Below are 23037 nucleotides of genomic sequence, written 5' to 3'. Positions count from 1 at the left end.
ATTATAACATTGTCTGAAATAGTACTCACACACAACTACTTCATGTTTCTAAATGATTTGTTTATTCAGACGAAGGGTGCTGCTATGGGATCCCCCCATGGCTCCTAACTATGGTTAATTTGTATGTGGGTTACATGGAGAAACAGTCTATTTTCAATCCTCTCCAAAATGTTTTCTTGCCTTACATCATTATTTGGAAACGGTATATTGATGATATTTGTGTTCTTTGGAGGAGTGATGCGAAACAGCTCCAGGCGTTCCATGTTTTTCTTAACTCCTGTTCTGAGCATCTGAGATTTACTATGCAATCTGACACACGTCAAATCAGCCTCCTTGATCTTCTGATCTTGTGTGAGGATAATGTTCTATACACTGATCTTTACAGGAAACCTACTGATCGTAACAGTTTGTTGAGGACTTGACAGTTGGCACCCACTTCCCTTGAAAAACAGTTTTCCCTACAGACAATTCTGTCGAATGAAAAGAATTTGCAAAAAAAACCAAATCAGATTTTGACAGAAATATGGCTGAGATGCAAAGAAAATTCAAGGAGAGGGGCTACAATAAATGGGTACAATAAATGGTCAGATTAATACAGCCGTTGAGAAAATTCAAAACAAACCGAGACGTGATCCTTTTTCTAGGACAGTCACACAAAAAGCAGCCTTCTAACTACTCACTATTCAAAGTGCTCTGAACAAGTTAAGGGAATTGACCACAAACAATGGCACATTCTAAGACCCGATGATAGGTTGGTAATGTGTTGTCTGGCCTTCCCTTGGTTGTATTCTCACGGGGCAGAAACCTCAGAGATCAATTGGTACACTCTGATTTACCACCCCAAGATATCCCTGCACAACGTCTATCAAAGCCAGCAACATAACACCCTGCATACCACTGCTGGCTTGCTTCTGAAGCTAAGCAATGTTGTCCTGGTCGGTCCCTGGATGGGAGACCAGATTCTGCTGGAAGTGGTGTCGGAGGGCCAGTAGGAGGCACTCTTTCCTCTGGTCTAAAAAAAATATCCCAATGCCCCAGGGTAGTGATTGGGGACACTGCCCTGTGTAGGGTGCCAGTCTTTCGGATGGGATGTTAAAAGGGTGTCCTGACTCTCTGAGGTCATTAAAGATCCCATGGCACTTATCGTAAGAGTAGGGGTGTTAACCCCGGTGTCCTGACTCTCTGTGGTCATTAAAGATCCCATGGCACTTATCGTAAGAGTAGGGGTGTTAACCCCCGGTGTCCTGGCTAAATTCCCAATCTGGCCCTCAAACCATCACAGTCACCTAGTAATCCCCAGTTTACAAGTGGCTCATTCATCCCCCTCCTCTCCCCTGTAACTATTTCCCAGGTCGTTGCTGTAAATGAGAACATGTTCTCAGTCAACTTACCTGGTGACATAATGCATAAAAAATGTTTTGCGCCCCCTAGTGGATGGAAACTACAAATGTAAAGGCTGTGCTCAATGTAATGGAACTTAAAAATGTAGATCCTTCAAACACCCCCAATCAAAGGTGTTATTTATCTTATAACTTGTCCTTGTGGTATAAATGATGTGGGTAAAACGAAGAGCGAATTAAAAGTATGAATCTTGGAGCATCGTAGCACCATTAGGTGCAAAAACTGGACTTACCCAGTTGTGGTCAACTTTTTGGAAGCGAACCACTCGATTTCGTCCCTACGTTATATCGGCATCGAACATGTCACCCTCCCTAGGAGAGGAGGTGACCTCGACAATTTATTGTTAAAACGAGAGGCTGCCTGGATCTTTAATTTAAAGACTCTGAATGGCACTCTGACAGACAGGCTTGATACTGATGTCTCTGAATGGACAGAGACCTGGCACTCTGACAGACAGGTTTGATACTGATGCCAGACACTCTGCATACATGTTACTAGACCACTTTTACTTGTATTGTCTTTATTTATTTGAATGGTATCAGTCAATATGGGAGGGAGAAACCCTGTGTATTCTGGACCAGGATCAGGTATCAGTCAATATGGGAGGGAGAAACCCTGTGTATTCTGGACCAGGATCAGTCAATATGAGGAGGGAGAAACCCTGTGTATTCTGGACCAGGATCAGTCAATATGGGGAGGGAGAAACCCTGTGTATTCTGAACCAGGATCAGTCGATATGAGGAGGGAGAAACCCTGTGTATTCTGAACCAGGATCAGTCAATATGAGGAGGGAGAAACCCTGTGTATTCTGGACCAGGATCAGTCAATATGAGGAGGGAGAAACCCTGTGTATTCTGGACCAGGATCAGTCGATATGAGGAGGGAGAAACCCTGTGTATTCTGGACCAGGATCAGTCGATATGAGGAGGGAGAAACCCTGTGTATTCTGAACCAGGATCAGTCAACATGAGGGAGAAACCCTGTGTATTCTGGACCAGGATCAGTCAATATGGGGAGGGAGAAACCCTGTGTATTCTGGACCAGGATCAGGTATCAGTCAATATGGGGAGGGAGAAACCCTGTGTATTCTGGACCAGGATCAGTCAATATGGGGAGGGAGAAACCCTGTGTATTCTGGACCAGGATCAGTCAATATGGGGAGGGAGAAACCCTGTGTATTCTGGACCAGGATCAGGGACTCCTGTTCTATATGGGACACCACAACGGAAAGATTCAACCACACTGACATGTTACCATTGTAACCCCATTACCACCAGACAGGAAGGTATTTATTTGTACCTTTATTTAACTAGGCAAGTCAGTTAAGAACAAATTCTTATTTTCAATGACAGCCTAGGAACAGTGGGTTAACTGCCTTGTTCAGGGGCAGAACAACAGATTTGTACCTTGTCAGCTCGGGGGTTTGAACTTGCAACCTTCCGGTTACTAGTCCAACGCTCCAACCACTAGGCTACCCTGCCGCCCCATTACCACCAGACGGTATGACATGACTGACATGTTACCAAGGTAACCCCATTACCACCAGACAGGAAGGTATGACCACTGACATGTTACCAAGGTAACCCATTACCACCAGACAGGAAGGCATGACCACTGACACATTACCATGGTAACCCCATTACCACCAGACAGGAAGGTATGACCACTCTGACATGTTACCATTGTCTGGTGGTAATGGGGTGAGGATCACTCTGACATGTTACCATGGTAACCCCATTACCACCAGACAGGATGCATATAGGCACAGTATCTGTTACATTGTTATACTGTCAGAACACTTCTTCTATGGTATTATATAAAAGGTTTATTCTACATGGACCTGTTACCAAAACACTTAATTTAGAATATCTACATACATTCATCAATTGCAAGATGCCGAAAGCGTTCCACAGGGATGCTGGTCCCATGTTGACTCTACAAGGTGTTGAAAGCGTTCCACAGGGATGCTGGTCCCCATTGACTCTACAAGGTGTTGAAAGCGTTCCACAGGGATGCTGGTCCATGTTGACTCTACAAGGTGTTGAAAGCGTTCCACAGGGATGCTGGTCCATGTTGACTCTACAAGGTGTTGAAAGCGTTCCACAGGGATGCTGGCCCATGTTGACTCTACAAGGTGTTGAAAGCGTTCCACAGGGATGCTGGCCCATGTTGACTCTACAAGGTGTTGAAAGCGTTCCACAGGGATGCTGGTCCCCGTTGACTCTACAAGGTGTTGAAAGCGTTCCACAGGGATGCTGGCCCATGTTCACTCCAATGCTTCCCACAGTTGTCCAGTTGGCTGGATGTCCTTCGGGTGGTGGACCATTCTTGATACACGCAAGAAACTGTTGAGCGTGAAAAACCCAGCAGCGTTGCAGTTGTTGACACAAACCAGTGCACCTGGCACTTATCACCATACCCCGTTCAAAGGCACCTAAATATTTTGTCTCGCCCATTCACCCTCTGAATGGCACACATACAATCTACGTCTCAATTGTCTGAAAATAAATCTGAAAACAGGTCACTTTTACAATGAGTGGTTACTCACGAGCAGTATCATCCCAACTCAGTCCATCTAGCAGCACCCCAACAGTTAAATCTCTGGGTGGGAATAGGCAGGGGCAGAGAGATGCGCCTGGTCTTTCGATGACAGTTGAGGAGGGTGGGAGACTAAAACTCTCCCATTGTCCTCGCGGCTATCGTTGTATTAACTATTTTTGTATAGCTATTTAGTTAATGAACAGTGAGTTATCAACTTAAATACTCAAAACAACAAATTAGCAGCATTGCTAGCTCGGAGTGCGCGGGTTTTCCAGTCTCCCTTTCGCGTCGGACTGTCGTCTAGTGTTGAACACAGTAAATCAAAGCAGTCAAGACTAAAAGTAACCAGGAGGTTACATATATATTTTATTCAAAATTGCATTCAAAATAATTGACATTCAATTCCAATCATGATATACTCTGCATCCAATTCAATATTTAAAATCTATAGACCGCAACATAAATAAAGTAAAAAAATAAATAGACAATGAACATCATCATCAATAAATTATAGAAACACTAATTGTAATACAAACACAGAATGGAGAAGCTTTGGTGCATAATTTATACGCAGTACACACAAGATAGAGTTCCCTAACGTAAGGTTACCTGCGTAACCACGGTTCTCTGATATTACGAGTGAGACGTCTCACCGTGGAATTCACCAGAATCTCCTAAATAGCTCGGGGGAACCAATCATACACATCTGTCAGGGACAGTTTCAATAGCAACCCTCAGATGCTCTCTGAAGCCAGGCAGTCTTCAATAGCAACCCTCAGATGCTCTCTGAAGCCAGGCAGTCTTCAATACCATCCCTCAGATGCTCTCTGAAGCTAGGCAGTCTTCAATACCATCCCTCAGATGATCTCTGAAGCTAAGCAGTCCTCAATACCATCCCTCAGATGATCTCTGAAGCTAAGCAGTCCTCAATACCATCCCTCAGATGATCTCTGAAGCCAGGCAGTCTTCAATAGCAACCCTCAGATGCTCTCTGAAGCCAGGCAGTCTTCAATACCATCCCTCAGATGCTCTCTGAAGCTAGGCAGTCTTCAATACCATCCCTCAGATGATCTCTGAAGCTAAGCAGTCCTCAATACCATCCCTCAGATGATCTCTGAAGCTAGGCAGTCCTCAATACCATCCCTCAGATGATCTCTGAAGCCAGGCAGTCCTCAATACCATCCCTCAGATGATCTCTGAAGCCAGGCAGTCCTCAATACCATCCCTCAGATGATCTCTGAAGCCAGGCAGTCCTCAATACCATCCCTCAGACGCCCCACCACCGAGGAGAGTATGTGCCAATGAAAGCGGAGTGACGTCTGGTTGGTAGAACCTCATAAATATATGAGGGGATGCCCAACAAGCCACATGGCAGATCTCCTGTTAGGAGATGCCCTTCAACAGTGTCCAAGAGGTAGTGAGCCCTCTGGCCCTCCGGAGGCTGTAACTCCTTGCTATTGAAGGCCAATATAAAAAGCTTCCCCATCCAATGAGACAACCGTTGAGCCCTTGCAGGGAGGCACCCAGGACAAAGGGTTGGTTGCGCTTGCGCAAAGCTGTCGTCCAATCCAATTATACACACAATGCGAGTACTGGACAGAAATGGGGTAGCCTATCCTCTTCCATAGAAAGGCCAGACAGCATGTGGAAAACCACAAGCTCCAAGGCCAGACATTTGTAATTGCAGCCAACCTTGAGTATAAAGGTGGGGTTGAGCAACAAGGTGACCTTGGAAAAGCCCAAGGCAAACTGCAGACAGGAATGGAGAACTGAAAGGGGATGTAGCTCACTGGCTCTACAGACATGCTCTCCATGCTCTGCAACAGCTTAGTCTGCTGTGAAATAACCTCGAGCACAATAGACAAACCCCATGACGGGACTAACGCCTTGGGAACTGGACGTCAGTGACACGCCCCCTTCATGAAAATGACATAAAATAGGTGTTTTGAGAACCGTGTTATCGTCAAAGGTTATATGACAGGCAGAGATAGCAACTAAATAGACCTTAACAGTAGAGAAAGCCTTCCTTCTGTCCAAAAGGTCCTGCAGGAAGTGTAAAACCTCAGATAGAGAACATTGGTAAGGAATTATCTGTTTTTAGGTCACCATTTAAAAAAAAAAAAAACACCACTTGTTTCCATACAGTGAGCGTGTAGAATGAGCCCTAGCACTCTGGATAGACTCAATAGTCCACATTTAACCTCTCAAGGGCCAGAGGGCCATGGCTTCCGGGTGAGGGACAGTCTCTCAGTTCGCTTTGGTCAGCTGATCTGTGCGTAACAGGAGTTACCCAGGCTTGTTGTACAGCGGGTGAATGATCTCCGCTATCCACAGCTTGCCTTGCCACCAAGGGGCTACAACGTTACTTTTATGCGGAGTAAAGTCATCCCGTATAAAATATATGGTAGCCCAGCATGGGCACAGGTGTGCCGGTAGAGGCCTTGTTCGGTAAATCTTGGGCCGAGTTAGCATGTTCCATGGCTCAAAAAAAAGGCTAATTCGAGAACAAAGTGAAACGATGGTAGGCTAGCGTGGTAGGCTAGCGAGTGTGTGGTAGGCTAGCGTGCGTGGTAGGCTAGCGAGCGTGGTAGGCTAGTGTGCGTGGTAGGCTAGCGAGTGTGGTAGGCTAGCGAGTGTGGTAGGCTAGCGAGTGTGGTAGGCTAGCGAGTTAGCACAGTGCTGGCCGGAGAAGCCAATCCCTTTAACAATGTGAGCGCAGCTAGCGTTCGTCACAAGAGCTAGTAGCATGGCTAGCCAAAGGAAGATGGCGCTATGTTGGTCTTGTGATGAACAAAAGTGTGCTTCTCGATCGATAAGCAGTGACGCTAGGATGGTCGGTCTGGTCAACATCGGTAGTGGGTTGAACTAAACGAGAGAGCAAACTAGTAATTCTACCCTTCCAGGTCAGTAGGGGAGCTGGCCTTGCAGCTAAGCTAGCCAAGTCTCCTTAGCTAGCTGTTTCACGCTAGCTGTTTCACGCTAGCTGTTTCACGCTAGTTGTTTTCACGCTAGCCGTTTTCACGCTAGCCGTTTTCACGCTAGCCGTTTCACGCTAGCTACAACAGGAGACGAATGAAGAAAAAGCAGTGAAGCGAAAACGTTCATTCTGCATTTGAGTAATTTAGCAAAAACTCTTATCCAGAGCGACTTACAGGGAGCAATTAGGGTTAAGTGCCTTGCTCAAGGTCACCCAACACAAAAGACGAATAACCCATCGCTCGGCTGTGTAACCGTTAAGCCTGTGAACAGGAAAACAGATCTAGTGGTGCTGAGGAGAGCTGAGTAGAACTCCTCTGTGTGGAAGAGAGGTGAGAATGATCAGAGGGCAGGTGACTGGCTCTTTAGTATGATGGGAGGGACTCCGTCATTCGCCACTCGACCCGTCAGTCTCCGACAGACATTTATGATTGGTCCTTCGAGCTACTTAGGAAATTCTGGTGAATCCCACAGATGACGAAACTATTCTCGAGATACATGCACACGTAACTAAAACTATTATGGTAAGAGTTTCATGTCAATGGGAAAAGGTTTTGCATCTCAGGTTAGGATGAATCCCTTAACAACACGATGGTCCTCTATCCTGCAGGCCAATGACCAAAGTGCTCTCTAGTGGCCTCCTGGGTGAAATGTGACTCATATTTTTCATAATTAAGAAAAACTTTTTTTTAAATTTAAATGTAGAAATCTGGTGTTTCTATGTCAAGCAGTTTTGTTATATTTCAGTCTTCTGTGACGTATATAAAGTGTAATATTGGGATGCAAACTCAACATGTTATACATTTCAACTCCATATCTGACATGGTACAGGTGTCTTTGTTTAAGCCATTAACCCATAAGTGTGTGAGGTGTATACTTTTGTTTCAATGTAGATCTGTTTAAGACTACCCAGAATCACTCTGTGTGACCCTGATTTAGCCCACTGCAGTACAAGGTTAAAGCCACTTGGCCTGTAGCAGTTGTACTGATCTAGGATCAGTTTTGTATTTTAAAATCATAATGAATAAGTTCCTGTATTCTGGAGGGAGCTGTCAGTCATGTCTGTTTAGTTCCTGTATTTGGAGGGAGCTGTCAGTCATGTCAGTTTAGTTCCTGTATTCTGAGGGAGCTGTCAGTCATGTCTGTTTAGTTCCTGTATTCGGAGGGAGCTGTCAGTCATGTCAGTTTAGTTCCTGTATTCTGAGGGAGCTGTCAGTCATGTCTGGGCCCTCACCTGATTCAACTAATCAACAGCTGAATGATAAGCAGATTAGTTGAATCAGGTGTGCTTGGGGCCGGGCTACAACAATGTGTAATGTTAGGGCTACTCAAGGAATGTGTGTATCACTTGTCTTTGTCTTCCTGCGCTCCAGTCTTGTCCTCTAGACCACTCTGGGCTCTCAGGGCCTGGCTGCTGGCTGAGATGAAGCTGATCCAGTGCTGCAGATCCTCAGGGTAGTCGGGACACTCCACCTGAACACACAGAGAAGAGGACCGAGTGATATTCTATGCATCAAAGGCCCCCTCTCATCCCTCCCTTCCTCTCACCCCCCCCCTCTCATCCCTTCCTCTCCTTCATTCCTCTCCTACCTTCCTCTTGCAGAGCAGCTGTAGGATGCTCTCAGGGTTGCTACGGAGAACATTCTGTCTGCATAGCATCACCGCGGAGATGAACCCGTCGCCCTGGGAGACAAACCGCTGCTCCACGAAGAATGACTTGTCGTCCCATGCCACGATGCGAGTGCGCAAGTCAAACGCTTCCCCGAAGGCCAGCGAGCGTCGGTAGCGAATCGTGGAGGCCCCCACCACCATGGTGGCCTTCAGGGTCCGTAGGGCCTTAAAGATCCCGTTCCGCATATAATGGTGGAACCTGGAGGAGGATAAGGAACCAGTACAGACATTACCTAATGCCTTACGTCCGCCTGAGTGATTCTCACAAAACCAGTTTCAAAATGTCCTTAGCAAATTTGAGTTACAGAACCATGATGCATCTGCAAAAAATCAACTGTCATTCTGAGAACCAGGATGTCTTAGGTGTCATTCAGAGAACTAGGATGTCTTAGGTGTCATTCAGAGAACTAGGATGTCTTAGGTGTCATTCAGAGAACTAGGATGTCTTAGGTGTCATTCAGAGAACTAGGATGTCTTAGGTGTCATTCAGAGAACTAGGATGTCTTAGGTGTCATTCAGAGAACTAGGATGTCTTAGGTGTCATTCAGAGAACTAGGATGTCTTAGGTGTCATTCAGAGAACTAGGATGTCTTAGGTGTCATTCAGAGAACTAGGATGTCTTAGGTGTAGGGGAAGTGTCTTCATTTAAATACATTTGCCAGATCATGTTTTTGTTTTTTACAATTTTCACCACAAATTCTCATTTCCGTAATATATCCGTATTCAAAGGAGTTATTTTAATACAATTTGACTTTACAAAAACCTAACTTATTTGAATACAAAATATGTTGCTTTAGTTTGTCCATGAATCATAAAAATGGTATACTAGGTGAAGTTGACATTAAAATAAGTTTATTACATAAAAGCACACCCAGGATGCATCATCTACATCAGGGGTTCTTAAACTATTTCAGCTCCAGACCCGAGACATTGACCGTCCCCCCGTGACCCAAATGAGACATTGACGGTCCTCCCGTGACCCAAATGAGACATTGACGGTCCTCCCGTGACCCAAATGAGACATTGACCGTCCTCCCGTGACCCAAATGAGACATTGACCGCCCCCCCGTGACCCAAATGAGACATTGACCGTCCTCCCGTGACCCAAATGAGACATTGACCGTCCTCCCGTGACCCAAATGAGACATTGACCGTCCTCCCGTGACCCAAATGAGACATTGACCGTCCCCCCGTGACCCAAATGAGACATTGACCGTCCTCCCGTGACCCGAATGAGACATTGACGGTCCTCCCGTGACCCGAATGAGACATTGACCGCCCCCCGTGACCCGAATGAGACATTGACCGCCCCCCCGTGACCCAAATGAGACATTGACCGTCCTCCCGTGACCCAAATGAGACATTGACGGCCCCCCCGTGACCCAAATGAGACATTGACGGCCCCCCCCGTGACCCAAATGAGACATTGACGGCCCCCCCGTGACCCAAATGAGACATTGACGGTCCTCCCGTGACCCAAATGAGACATTGACGGTCCTCCCGTGACCCAAATGAGACATTGACGGTCCTCCCGTGACCCAAATGAGACATTGACGGTCCTCCCGTGACCCAAATGAGACATTGACGGTCCTCCCGTGACCCAAATGAGACATTGACGGTCCTCCCGTGACCCAAATGAGACATTGACGGTCCTCCCGTGACCCAAATGAGACATTGACGGTCCTCCCGTGACCCAAATGAGACATTGACGGTCCTCCCGTGACCCAAATGAGACATTGACGGTCCTCCCGTGACCCAAATGAGACACTGACGGTCCTCCCGTGACCCAAATGAGACACTGACGGTCCTCCCGTGACCCAAATGAGACATTGACGGTCCTCCCGTGACCCAAATGAGACATTGACGGTCCTCCCGTGACCCAAATGAGACATTGACGGTCCTCCCGTGACCCAAATGAGACATTGACGGTCCTCCCGTGACCCAAATGAGACATTGACGGTCCTCCCGTGACCCAAATGAGACATTGACGGTCCTCCCGTGACCCAAATGAGACATTGACGGTCCTCCCGTGACCCAAATGAGACATTGACGGTCCTCCCGTGACCCAAATGAGACATTGACGGTCCTCCCGTGACCCAAATGAGACATTGACGGTCCTCCCGTGACCCAAATGAGACATTGACGGTCCTCCCGTGACCCAAATGAGACATTGACGGTCCTCCCGTGACCCAAATGAGACATTGACGGTCCTCCCGTGACCCAAATGAGACATTGACGGTCCCCCCGTGACCCAAATGAGACATTGACGGTCCCCCCGTGACCCAAATGAGACATTGACGGCCCCCCGTGACCCAAATGAGACATTGACCGTCCTCCCGTGACCCAAATGAGACATTGACCGCCCCCCCGTGACCCAAATGAGACATTGACCGCCCCCCCCGTGACCCAAATGAGACATTGACCGCCCCCCCGTGACCCAAATGAGACATTGACCGCCCCCCCGTGACCCAAATGAGACATTGATCGCCCCCCCGTGACCCAAATGAGACATTGATCGCCCCCCCGTGACCCAAATGAGACATTGATCGCCCCCCCGTGACCCAAATGAGACATTGATCGACCCCCCGTGACCCAAATGAGACATTGAACGCCCCCCCCGTGACCCAAATGAGTCATTGACCGCCCCCCCCGTGACCCAAATGAGACATTGACAGCCCCCCCGTGACCCAAATGAGACATTGACAGCCCCCCCGTGACCCAAATGAGACATTGACCGTCCTCCCGTGACCCAAATGAGACATTGACCGTCCTCCCGTGACCCAAATGAGACATTGACCGTCCTCCCGTGAAATGAGACATTGACCGTCCTCCCGTGAAATGAGACATTGGCCATCCTCCCGTGACCCAAATCGTCCTCCATTAACCCAAAGAAGAAAGTGTGTGAATATAGATGTATTCTCAGGACTCACCTGCCCAGGGTCACTCTGGGAAACCTGGTCTAGAGAGGTCCTCAGGTCAAGTTAACCTTCCGAATGAGGAGCTCATTCTCTAAACACCCCTTTAACTCACTTGGCCTTCTCATTACCGAAACGGCTAAAAAGCTAAATTGGGAAAAAGTCAGAGAGCCATTACCTTACCAACATGGAGGCATGAATGGGTTTCAGTGATGTGGTCAATTGTTTGCTGATTCAAATTGGCTGTCTCCTTTTACACTGCTCAAAAAAATAAAGGGAACACTTAAACAACACAATGTAACTCCAAGTCAATCACACTTCTGTGAAATCAAACTGTCCACTTAGGAAGCAACACTGATTGACAATAAATGTCACATGCTGTTGTGCAAATGGAATAGACAACAGGTGGAAATTATAGGTAATTAGCAAGACACCCCCAATAAAGGAGTGGTTCTGCAGGTGGTGACCACAGACCACTTCTCAGTTCCTATGCTTCCTGGCTGATGTTTTGGTCACTTTTGAATGCTGGCGGTGCTTTCACTCTAGTGGTAGCATGAGACGGAGTCTACAACCTGCACAAGTGGCTCAGGTAGTGCAGCTCATCCAGGATGGCACATCAATGCGAGCTGTGGCAAGAAGGTTTGCTGTGTCTGTCAGCGTAGTGTCCAAAGCATGGAGGCGCTACCAGGAGACAGGCCAGTACATCAGGAGACATGGAGGAGGCCGTAGGAGGGCAACAACCCAGAAGCAGGACCGCTACCTCCGCCTTTGTGCAAGGAGGAGCAGGAGGAGTACTGCCAGAGCCCTGCAAAATGACCTCCAGCAGGCCACAAATGTGCATGTGTCTGCTCAAACGGTCAGAAACAGACTCCATGAGGGTGGTATGAGGGCCCGACGTCCACAGGTGTGGGTTGTGCTTACAGCCCTACACCGTGCAGGACGTTTTTCATTTGCCAGAGAGCACCAAGATTGGCAAATTCGCCACTGGCGCCCTGTGCTCTTCACAGATGAAAGCAGGTTCACACTGAGCACATGTGACAGTCTGGAGACGCTGTGGAGAACGTTCTGCTGCCTGCAACATCCTCCAGCATGACCGGTTTGGCAGTGGGTCAGTTGTGGTGTGGGGTGGCATTTCTTTGGGGGGCCGCACAGCCCTCCATGTGCTCGCCAGAGGTAGCCTGACTGCCATTAGGTACCGAGATGAGATCCTCAGACCCCTTGTGAGACCATATGCTGGTGCGGTTGGCCCTGGGTTCCTCCTAATGCAAGACAATGCTAGACCTCATGTGGCTGGAGTGTGTCAGCAGTTCCTGCAAGAGGAAGGCATTGATGCTATGGACTGGCCCGCCCGTTCCCCAGACCTGAATCCAATTGAGCACATCTGGGTCATCATGTCTCGCTCCATCCACCAACGCCACGTTGCACCACAGACTGTCCAGGAGTTGGCGGATGCTTTAGTCCAGGTCTGGGAGGAGATCCCAGAAGATCTCAGGAGATCCCGCCACCTCATTAGGAGCATGCCCAGGCGTTGTAGGGAGGTCATACAGGCCAAGTGGAGGCCACACACACTACTGAGCCTTATTTTGACTTGTTTTAAGGACATTACATCAAAGTTGGATCAGCCTGTAGTGTGGTTTTCCACTTTAATTTTGAGTGTGACTCCAAATCCAGACCTCCATGGGTTGATAAATTTGATTTCCATTGATCATTTGTGTGATTTTGTTGTCAGCACATTCAACTATGTAAAGAAAAAAGTATTTAATAAGAATATTTCATTCATTCAGATCTAGGATGTGTTATTTTAGAGTTCCCTTTATTTTTTTGAGCAGTGTATTTGATTGATTGAGCCTCATTAAAGAAACACACATTTCGCATTACCACGTCCTTTTTTAGGTCCGTTTCGGTAATGAGAACATTGTTTTCGGTAATGATAATAAGCTAATTGTAATATATAGTCAATCGGTGTGCAGTGCAAGTAAAGTTACGTATTTACTAAGACCACGTCTTAAACATACATGGATAGATTTTGTTGTTGTAAAACAACAGTTATTTAATTAAGTAGGGTTTGTCAACAAATATGGCATGTGTAAACAGTTATTTTACTTTAAGTCACAACTGTCAGTTTGTGTTTCAGCAAAGAGCAGCGTTACTACTTAAGAGTATATCCCTCATTTTCAAGTGTACCAGATTTCAAACGTACCTTCGTACTGTTGTTTATAATATCCTACTGTTGTTTATAATATCCTACTGTTGTTTATAATATCCTACTGTTGTTTATAATATCCTACTGTTGTTTATAATATAGGATATATATATATATATATATATATATTTATCCTACTGTTGTTTTTGGTATCTCACCAATTTTGAAACGTACGCCATTTTGGATCCCATTCAATCCAAAAATATCTAAAATACCTTAAAACCCCAAAATATCCATGTCCTACCTCACCAATATTAACTGTAAACACCATGGATAGATATTATTAAAAATTTAAAAAACAAAAATACCCTATTTACATCAGTATTCAGACCCTTTGCTATGAGACTCGAAATTGAGCTCAGGTGCATCCTGTTTCCATTGATCATCCTTGAGGATGTTTCTACAACTTGATTGAAGTCCACCTGTGGTCAATTCAATTGATTGGAGATGATTTGGAAAGGAACACACCTGTCTATATAAGGTCCCACAGTTGACAGTGCATGTCAGAGCAAAGGTCGAAGGAATTGTCCATAGCGCTCCGAGACAGGATTGAGTCAAGGCACAGATCTGGGGAAAGGTACCAAAACAATTCAGAAGCATTGAAGGTCCCCAAGAACACAGTGGCCTTCATCATTCTTAAATGGAAGTTTGGAACCACCAAGACTTTCTAGAGCTGGCCGCCCAGCCAAACTGAGCTCCAGAGATCCCCTGTGGAGATGGGAGAACCTCCCAGAAGGACAACCACATCTCTGCAGCACTCCACCATTCAGGCCTTTATGGTAGAGTGGCCAGACGGAAGTCACTCCGCAGTAAAAGGCACATGACAGGCCGCTTGGAGTTTACCAAGAGTCACCTAAAGGACTCAGACCATGAGAAACAAGATTCTATGGACTGATGAAACCAAGTTTGAACTCTTTGGCCTGAATCCCAAGCGTCACATCTGGAGGAAACCTGGCACCATCCCTACAGTGAAGCATGGTGGTGGCAGCATCATGTTATTGGGATGTTTTTCAGCGGCAGGGACTGGGAGACTAGTCAGGATCGAGGGAAAGATGAACGGAGCAAAGTACAGATATCTCCTTGATGAAAACCTGCTCCAGCGCTCAGGACCTCAGACTGGGGCGAAGGTTCACCTTCCAACAGGACAATGACCCTAAGCACACAGCCAAGACAATGCAGGAGGGGCTTCGGGACAAGTCTCTGAATGTCCTTCAGTGTCGCAGCCAGAGATCGGACTTGAACCCGATCGAACATCTCTGGAGAGACCTGAAAAAAGCTGTGCAGCGACGCTCCCGATCCAACCTGACAGAGCTTGAGAGGATTCGCAGAGAAGAATTGGAGAAACTTGTAGCGTCATTCCCAATAAGACTTGAGGCTGTAATCGCTGCCAAAGGTGCTTCAACAAAGTTCTGAGTAAAGGGTCTGAATACTTATATAAATGTGATATTTCAGATTTTTATTTATAATACATTTGCAAAAATGTCTAAAAACCTGTTTTTCCTTTGCCATTATGGGGTATTGTGTGTAAATTGATGAGGAAAACAATTAATTTGATCCATTATAGAAAAAGGCTGTTAACAAAATGTGGAAAAAATCAATGGGTCTGCATACTTTCTGGATGCACTGCATATATACAGTACCAGTCAAAAGTTTGGACACATCATTGAGTTTCTTAATTTTTTTACTATTTTCTACATTGTAGAATAATAGTGCAGCCATCAAAACTATGAAATATGAATATATATCGTGGGCCAGCCGACGAGAGCATACAGGTCGCAGTGGTGGGTGGTATATGGGGCTTTGGTGACAAAACGGATGGCACTGTGATAGACAACATCCAGTTTGCTGAGTGTTGGGAGGCTATTTTGTAAATTAAATTGCCGAAGTCGAGGATCGGTAGGATAGTCAGTTTTACGAGGGTATGTTTGGCGGTGTGAGTGAAGGATGCTTTGTTGCGAAATAGGAAACAGATTCTAGATTTAATTTTGTATTGGAGATGCATAATATTAGTCTGGAAGGATCATTTATAGTCTAGCCAGACACCTAGGTATTTGTAGTTGTCCACATATTCTAAGTCAGAACCGTCCAGAATAGTGATGCTAGAAAAACCAGATGTATACAGAATGGTGTCGTCTGCGTAGAGGTGGCTCAAGGAATCACCAGCAGCAAGAGCAACATCATTGATGTATACAGAGAAAATAGTCGGTCCAAGGATTGAACCCTGTGGCACCCCCATAGAGACTGCCAGAGGTCCGGACAGCAGACCTTCCGATTTGACACACTGAACTCTGTCTGCAAAGTAGTTGGTGAACCAGGCGAGGAAGTCATTTGAGAAACCAAGGCTGTTGAGTCTGCCGATACGAAAGCGGTGATTGACAGAGTCGAAAGCCTTGGCCAGATCAATGAAGCCGGCTGCACAGTACTGTCGTTTATCGATGGCGGTTATGATATTGTTTAGTACCTTGAGCGCAGCTGAGGTGCACCCATGACCAGCTCGGAAACCAGATTGCAGTGGAGAAGGTACGGTGCGATTCGAAATGGTCAGTGATATGTTTATTAACTTGGCTTTCGAAGAATTTAGAAAGACAGGGCAGGATGGATATAGGTCTGTAACAGTTTGGGTCTAGAGTGTCACCCCCTTTGAAGAGGGAGATGACCGCAGCAGCTTTCCAATCTTTAGGAATCTTAGACGATACGAAACAGGTTGAACAGACTAGGCGTTGCAACAATGGCAGTGGATTATTATAGAAAGAGAGGGTCCAGATACTAAAGTACACCAATACGAAGAAGAGACTTGGGCGAAGGACATTAGACCGGTGGAAATCTGTCCTTCTGATGAGTCCAAATTTGAGATTTCTGGTTCCAACCAGAATGTCTTTGAGAGGCAGAGTAGTTGAACGAATGATCTCCACATGTGTGGTTCCCACAATGAAACATGGAGGTGGTGGTGTGATGGTGCTTTGCTGGTGACACGGTCAGTGATTTATTTGGAATTCAAGGCACACTTAATCAGCATGGCTACCACAGCATTCAGGATTGCGCTTAGTTGGACTATCGGGGCGCCAGGGTAGCCTAGTGGTTAGAGCGTTGGACTAGTAACCGGAAGGTTGCAAGTTCAAACCCCCGAGCTGACAAGGTACAAATCTGTCGTTCTGCCCCTGAACAGGCAGTTAACCCACTGTTCCTAGGCCGTTATTGAAAATTAGAATTTGTTCTTAACTGACTTGCCTGATAAAATAAAAATAAAATTTGTTTTTCAACAGGACAATGACCCAACACACCTCCAGACTGTTTAAGGGCAATTTGACCAAGAAGGAGAGTGATGGAGGGCTGCATCAGATGACTTGGCTGAGTTGGACCGCAGAGTGAAGGAAAAGCAGCCAACAAGTGCTCAGCATATGTGGGAAGTTCTTCAAGACTGTTGGAAAAGCATTCCTCATGAAGCTGGTTGAGAAAAGGCTAAGAGTATACAAAGCTGTCATCAAGACAAAGGGTGGCTACTGGAAGAATAAAACATATTTTAATTTGTTTAACACTTTTTTGGTTACTACATGATTCCATGTGTGTTATTTCATAGTTTTGATGTCTTCAATATTATTCTACAATGTAGAAAATTGTAAAAATATAGAAAAACCCTTGAATGAGTAGGTGTGTCCAAACTTTTGACTGGTAATGTGCCTTTCACCGCTCTCTCTCTATAAAACATACAAAACACTTAAATATGTTTTTAAAGTAAAGTAGTAAAGTAGCAGGCCTATGTGAGTGTGTTCGTCTAACCTGGCGAAGTCACACTCCCGGAGGTATCTGGCGTTATTCATGTGACCCATATAGTCCAGGTCATGAGGTAGGACCCTCCCAGCAACACTCTGCTCTGCCAGGACATCCCAGACTGGGGGTTGGAACCAGGCCTGCACCACCACCACCACCCCCCGCAGGAAGTACCACACATCCAGACAGGAGAACAGCAGCAGCAGACCCACCAGAGCACACAGCAACATCTCTCTGGAGGAGAGAGAGAGGGATCGAGGAGAGCAACAAAGGGTTTGAATTTCTAGGTGAACAGAAGAGAAGTCACAGATAAAGTCAACAAAAAAAACTGGTTTATGACAAGTTTCTAACTGGCTTTTTTTGAGACAGGCCCTCTATATCCTATTCAGACAGTACCAAATGTTCTGTAAACACCAGCCAGGCCCTCTATATCCTAATCAGACAACACCAAATGTTCTGTAAACACCAGCCAGGCCCTCTATATCCTAATCAGACAACACCAAATGTTCTGTAAACACCAGCCAGGCCCTCTATATCCTAATCAGACAATACCAAATGTTCTGTAAGCATTGGGGCAAAACAATTCTAGTGACCATCAGCACCATTTAAGTGTCCCAAACAGAACACTGGAAATTGTACAGAAACCCCGGATATGCTAAACATTGTGTTGATCTAAACTAAATATGAACTTTAGTGATCTTCCATTTTAAATGGTTAAATGGAAAGAGAGGGGAGAGACAGACAGGTGTTACACGAGACCAGCTCTGAAGTATCTCTATCTCACATGTCAGGTTTCACTGGCAGGAAAGACAGGGCCTCTGGTTTCACTGGTCTTGGTAGCCTAGTGGTTAGAGTGTTGGACTAGTCACCGAAAGGTTGCAAGATCGAATCCGCGAGCCGACAAGGTAAAAATCTGTCTAAGGAGCTAGCCTCGGGAGGCTGTAAAGATTTGGCATGGGCCGTCAGATCCTCAAGAAGTTCCGTTCTGTCAGCTTGTGTGGCCTACCACTTTGCGGCTGAGCCATTGTTGCTCCAAGACATTTTCACGTCACAATCTCAGTAGACTGGGGCAGCTCTAGCAGGGCAGAAATTTGACAAACTGACTTGTTGGAAAGATGGTATCCTATGACGGTGCCATGTTGAAAGTCACTGAGCTCTTCAGTAAGGCCCATTCTACTGCCAATGTTTGTGTGCTTGACTTTATACACCTGTCAGCAACTGGCGTGGCTATACTATATAGTCTATGGTATATATATAGTATATGAAGGGGTGTCCTCATATTGCTGTATATATAGTGAAATGTTGTATGCGCGCTGTTGAGTGCAGTGAAATGTTGTATGCGCGCTGTTGAGTGCAGTGAAATGTTGTATGCGCGCTGTTGAGTGCAGTGAAATGTTGTATTTGCGCTGTTGAGTGCAGTGAAATGTTGTATTTGCGCTGTTGAATGCAGTGAAATGTTGTATTTGCGCTGTTGAGTGCAGTGAAATGTTGTATTTGCGCTGTTGAATGCAGTGAAATGTTGTATTTGCGCTGTTGAATACAGTGAAATGTTGTATTTGCACTGTTGAATACAGTGAAATGTTGTATTTGCACTGTTGAATACAGTGAAATGTTGTATTTGCACTGTTGAATACAGTGAAATGTTGTATTTGCACTGTTGAATACAGTGAAATGTTGTATTTGCACTGTTGAATACAGTGAAATGTTGTATTTGCACTGTTGAATACAGTGAAATGTTGTATTTGCACTGTTGAATACAGTGCATTCGGAAAGTATTCCGATTTTTCCCTCATTTTGTTACGTTTCAGCCTTTTTCTAAAATCGATTAGTTATTTCCCCCTCAATCTACAAACAATATCCCATAATGACAAAGCTAAAACAGGTTGACATATTTGCAAATTTATTAGAAATAAAAAAACATAAATATCACATTTATATTCAGACTCTTTACTCAGTACTTTGTTGAAGCACCTTTGGGAGTGATTACAGTCTCCAGTCTTCTTGGGTATGACGCTATAAGCTTGGCACACCTGTATTTGGGGAGTTTCTCCCATTCTTCTCTGCAGATCCTCTCAAGCTCTGTCAGGTTGGATGGGGAGCGGCGCTGCACAGATATTTCCAGGTCTCTCCAGAGATGTTCGATCGGGTTCAAGTCTGGGCTCTGGCTGGGCCACTCAATGACATTTAGAGACTTGTCACGAAGCCACTCCTGCGTTGTCTTGGCTGTGTGCTTAGGGTCGTTGTCCTGTTGGATGGTGGACCTTCGCCCCAGTCTGAGGTCCTGAGGCTCTGGAGCAGGTTTTCATCAAGGATCTCTTTGTACTTTGCTCCGGTCATCTTTCCCTTGATCCTGACTAGTCTCCCAGTCCCTGCCGCTGAAAAACATCCCCACAGCATGATGCTGCCACCACCATGCTTCACCGTAGGGATAGTGCAAGATTTCCTCCAGATGTGACGCTTGGCATTCAGGCCAAAGAGTTCAATATTGGTTTCATCAGACCAGAGAATCTTGTTTCTTATGGTCTGAGAGTCTTTAGGTGCCATTTGGCAAACTCCAAGGGAGCTCTGCTCTTTGCTCTGACACGCACTGTCAACTTTGGGACCTTATATAGACAGGTGTGTGCCTTTCCAAATCATCTCCAATCAATTGAATTTACCACAGGTGGACTGCAATTCAGTTGTAGAAACATCTCAAGGATGATCAATGGAAAAAGAAGTTTCATAGCAAAGGGTCTGAATACTTACATAAACAAGGTATCTGTTGTTTGTTTTTAATACATTTGCAAACATTTCTAAAAACCTGTTTTCACTCTGTCATTATGGGGTATTGTGATGTCATTATGGGGTATTGTGATGTCATTATGGGGTATTGTGATGTCATTATGGGGTATTGTGATGTCATTATGGGGTATTGTGTGTAGTTGGCTGAGGATTTGTTTGTTTTTAATCCATTTTAGAATAAGGATGTAGCGTAACAAAATGTGGAAAAAAGTCAAGGGGTCTGAATACTTTCTGAATGCACTGTATTTTACAATGTATGAAACCTACTTTTTTTGCAGGGGGGTTTAAATCAACTTCGGAAAAGAGGGGGAATGTGTCAAGGGTAGGCATGTACACAGCGCAGTATTTACATATACAGTGCAGCCTGTATATCTAGCCAAGCTATCATTGACTAGGTACTGGTACTCCCTGTATATAGCCAAGCTATCATTGACTAGGTACTGGTACTTCATGTATATAGCCAAGCTATCATTGACTAGGTACTGGTACTTCATGTATATAGCCAAGCTATCATTGACTAGGTACTGGTACTCCCTGTATATAGCCAAGCTATCATTGACTAGGTACTGGTACTTCATGTATATAGCCAAGCTATCATTGACTAGGTACTGGTACTCCATGTATATAGCCAAGCTATCATTGACTAGGTACTGGTACTCCATGTATATAGCCAAGCTATCATTGCTCATTGTATATTTATTCCTCGTGTTAGCATATATTTTTTCATTGTATTCTGCATTGATTGAAAGTAAGCATTTCAATGTTAGTCTACACTTGTTTACGAAGCATGTGACAATTAAAATGTGATGTGACTAGAGAGAGATGTTAATGACGTTTATTGTGATTATGGCTACTCGCTAGCTAGCTAGGTCATTTGCTAAATTAACAGTAGAGAGAGAAGGTAATGAATGTCTATTGGGATTATGGCTACTCACTAGCTAGCTAGGTCATTTGTTAAATCAACATTAGCGTGGGTTAAATCACCGGGGAAGCCAATCCAGAAGATAATGCCATATTACAACGTATGTGTTGTGATCAATGTTCCCCCTAAGTGGCGAGTGTGCAGCTCCCTGGTACTGCTGCACAGAGAAGCATCAGCCCACGCAGAGAAGCACAAGATTGAACTTCTCACCTTTCTCATTTTCCCCCTTAGTTAACAGTATCAACATTCCCCTCTATTGTGGGAATTGTGATCAAATCAAAGCCCTATTAGCTACTTTCAATGCAACATACCAAAACAAACTATGAAACAGATTTTGTTGTAGGCAGAACGCATCAGTTGGATTCTATTGCATGACAAACCCACACCATATCAGCATCTAATCACCTCCTCTTAGTCTAATACAGTGACAACTAAAAGATACCAAAAACTATTTAGTCCAATCAAAGTAAGCTAAATCAGATGTGGCTGTCAATTGTACTGATTTTTGCACATCTGTGTGTAGAAGAAAAATACATGTTGACTAACCCTACTTGTAGAGAAACACCAAAGCCATCTTCATCTTTCATGTTGTCTAAACAGTCTATGTCTCTGTCATACAGTACAACCTTTCAGTTTTGTTGTCCTAAGCAACCCGTCTAAAATGCTTGCTCGCATACTACCTCCAGCTACATATTGAACTTCCATCCTCCCAGACCAGGGGCATAATGTATGAATTAATGGTAGGATCTGAATCCCCGTTATCATCATTGGCCAGTACAGAGAATTAAGTAAAACTGTACAAATCCCTGGCTGTAGCCCAAACACTTATAAGACACACCCTATCTCCCCTGAGCCCTCAAATGAAGTGGACACTTCTAATGACGTATCATGACATCTGACGAGTATACACTTGCAGGACGAGAGGAAAAGAACACTGATTGGCTATTATTTGATATGTTTTTTATCAAGGGAGGCCAAATGCTCACTGGCTTCCCTTGCATTTTAATGCTACGGGTGTCTTCAATGTCATACTCTTTCTGACCAGACAGCATCAGATAGATACACTACACATACTGAGACAGAGGGGCGTTGTTTCGTTCGCTTTCTCCGGTGAGACACATTCAGCCTCTTGCGAATTGATTGGACATTTATGAAACAAGAGATTCCCGAAATTATTATATATATGGTTGTTTAAAATAATGATATATTATTTGGGGAAACGTGGCTTTCCCTTGGCAACCACTGTAAATCATCAGCAGCGTAAACTACACATTCAACCTGAAATCAAACACTGAGCAAAATGTAATTGAATTACTAGCTGACTAGCGTTAGCTTGTTCAATAACGTTCAAGTACAGACCAACAAACGTTAGCGCGCTACCTCAGGTAATCTGCTAGCTAAATTAGCCAGCTCAAATGTGGTGTCGGGATTGTATTGACCATTATTTTATCATTGAAGTTGTATTATACATATTTCTAGACAGATGTTAACATGTACAAGGTATGTTTTTAATTTTCATAATTGAATAGCCGGTAAACTTACAGCGTTTATCTGGAGATGTGCTGCGAAGTGGAAGAAGCCGTAAATGACGAGCCGGTATTCTGCCAGCAGCACAAACGATGACTTCCGGTTGGTATGGTAATGAGGAAATGTTAAAAATAAAAGCCCGCATTTCAAAACATTGCAACGTGTATAACTAATTAAAAGAATATACAGGCCACCAAGTCCTCCCCTACAGTGATTTGAAGTGCTGCTTATGGTAATGTACGACACCGACCCCCTCTAAAAATACACATAAGAGAAACCTTACTGATTATTTCCCACCCCACTTTAGCTGAGACAGTAGAACACTTCTCTAC

At 45.0% G+C, this 23037-nt stretch overlaps 1 protein-coding gene across 1 annotated transcript; it reads right to left on the bottom strand.

The window, feature by feature from the left end:
- Positions 1 to 4271: 4271 nt before the first annotated feature.
- Positions 4272 to 22808, bottom strand: LOC109872085 (protein THEM6-like). The gene is made up of 4 exons (XM_020463187.2): positions 22721 to 22808; positions 17485 to 17709; positions 8509 to 8788; positions 4272 to 8391 (listed from the first exon to the last, which is right to left on the bottom strand). The coding sequence occupies exons 2-4, from the start codon at positions 17703 to 17705 to the stop codon at positions 8263 to 8265; spliced, it is 630 nt and encodes a 209-aa protein (XP_020318776.1). The 5' UTR covers positions 17706 to 17709; positions 22721 to 22808; the 3' UTR covers positions 4272 to 8262.
- Positions 22809 to 23037: the final 229 nt, after the last annotated feature.

Source organism: Oncorhynchus kisutch, linkage group LG27 (assembly GCF_002021735.2).
Source record: "Oncorhynchus kisutch isolate 150728-3 linkage group LG27, Okis_V2, whole genome shotgun sequence".
NCBI classification, from domain to species: domain Eukaryota; kingdom Metazoa; phylum Chordata; class Actinopteri; order Salmoniformes; family Salmonidae; genus Oncorhynchus; species Oncorhynchus kisutch.
Note: the sequence above shows the minus strand (reverse complement) of the source record. Positions and strands in the feature narration are given on the sequence as shown.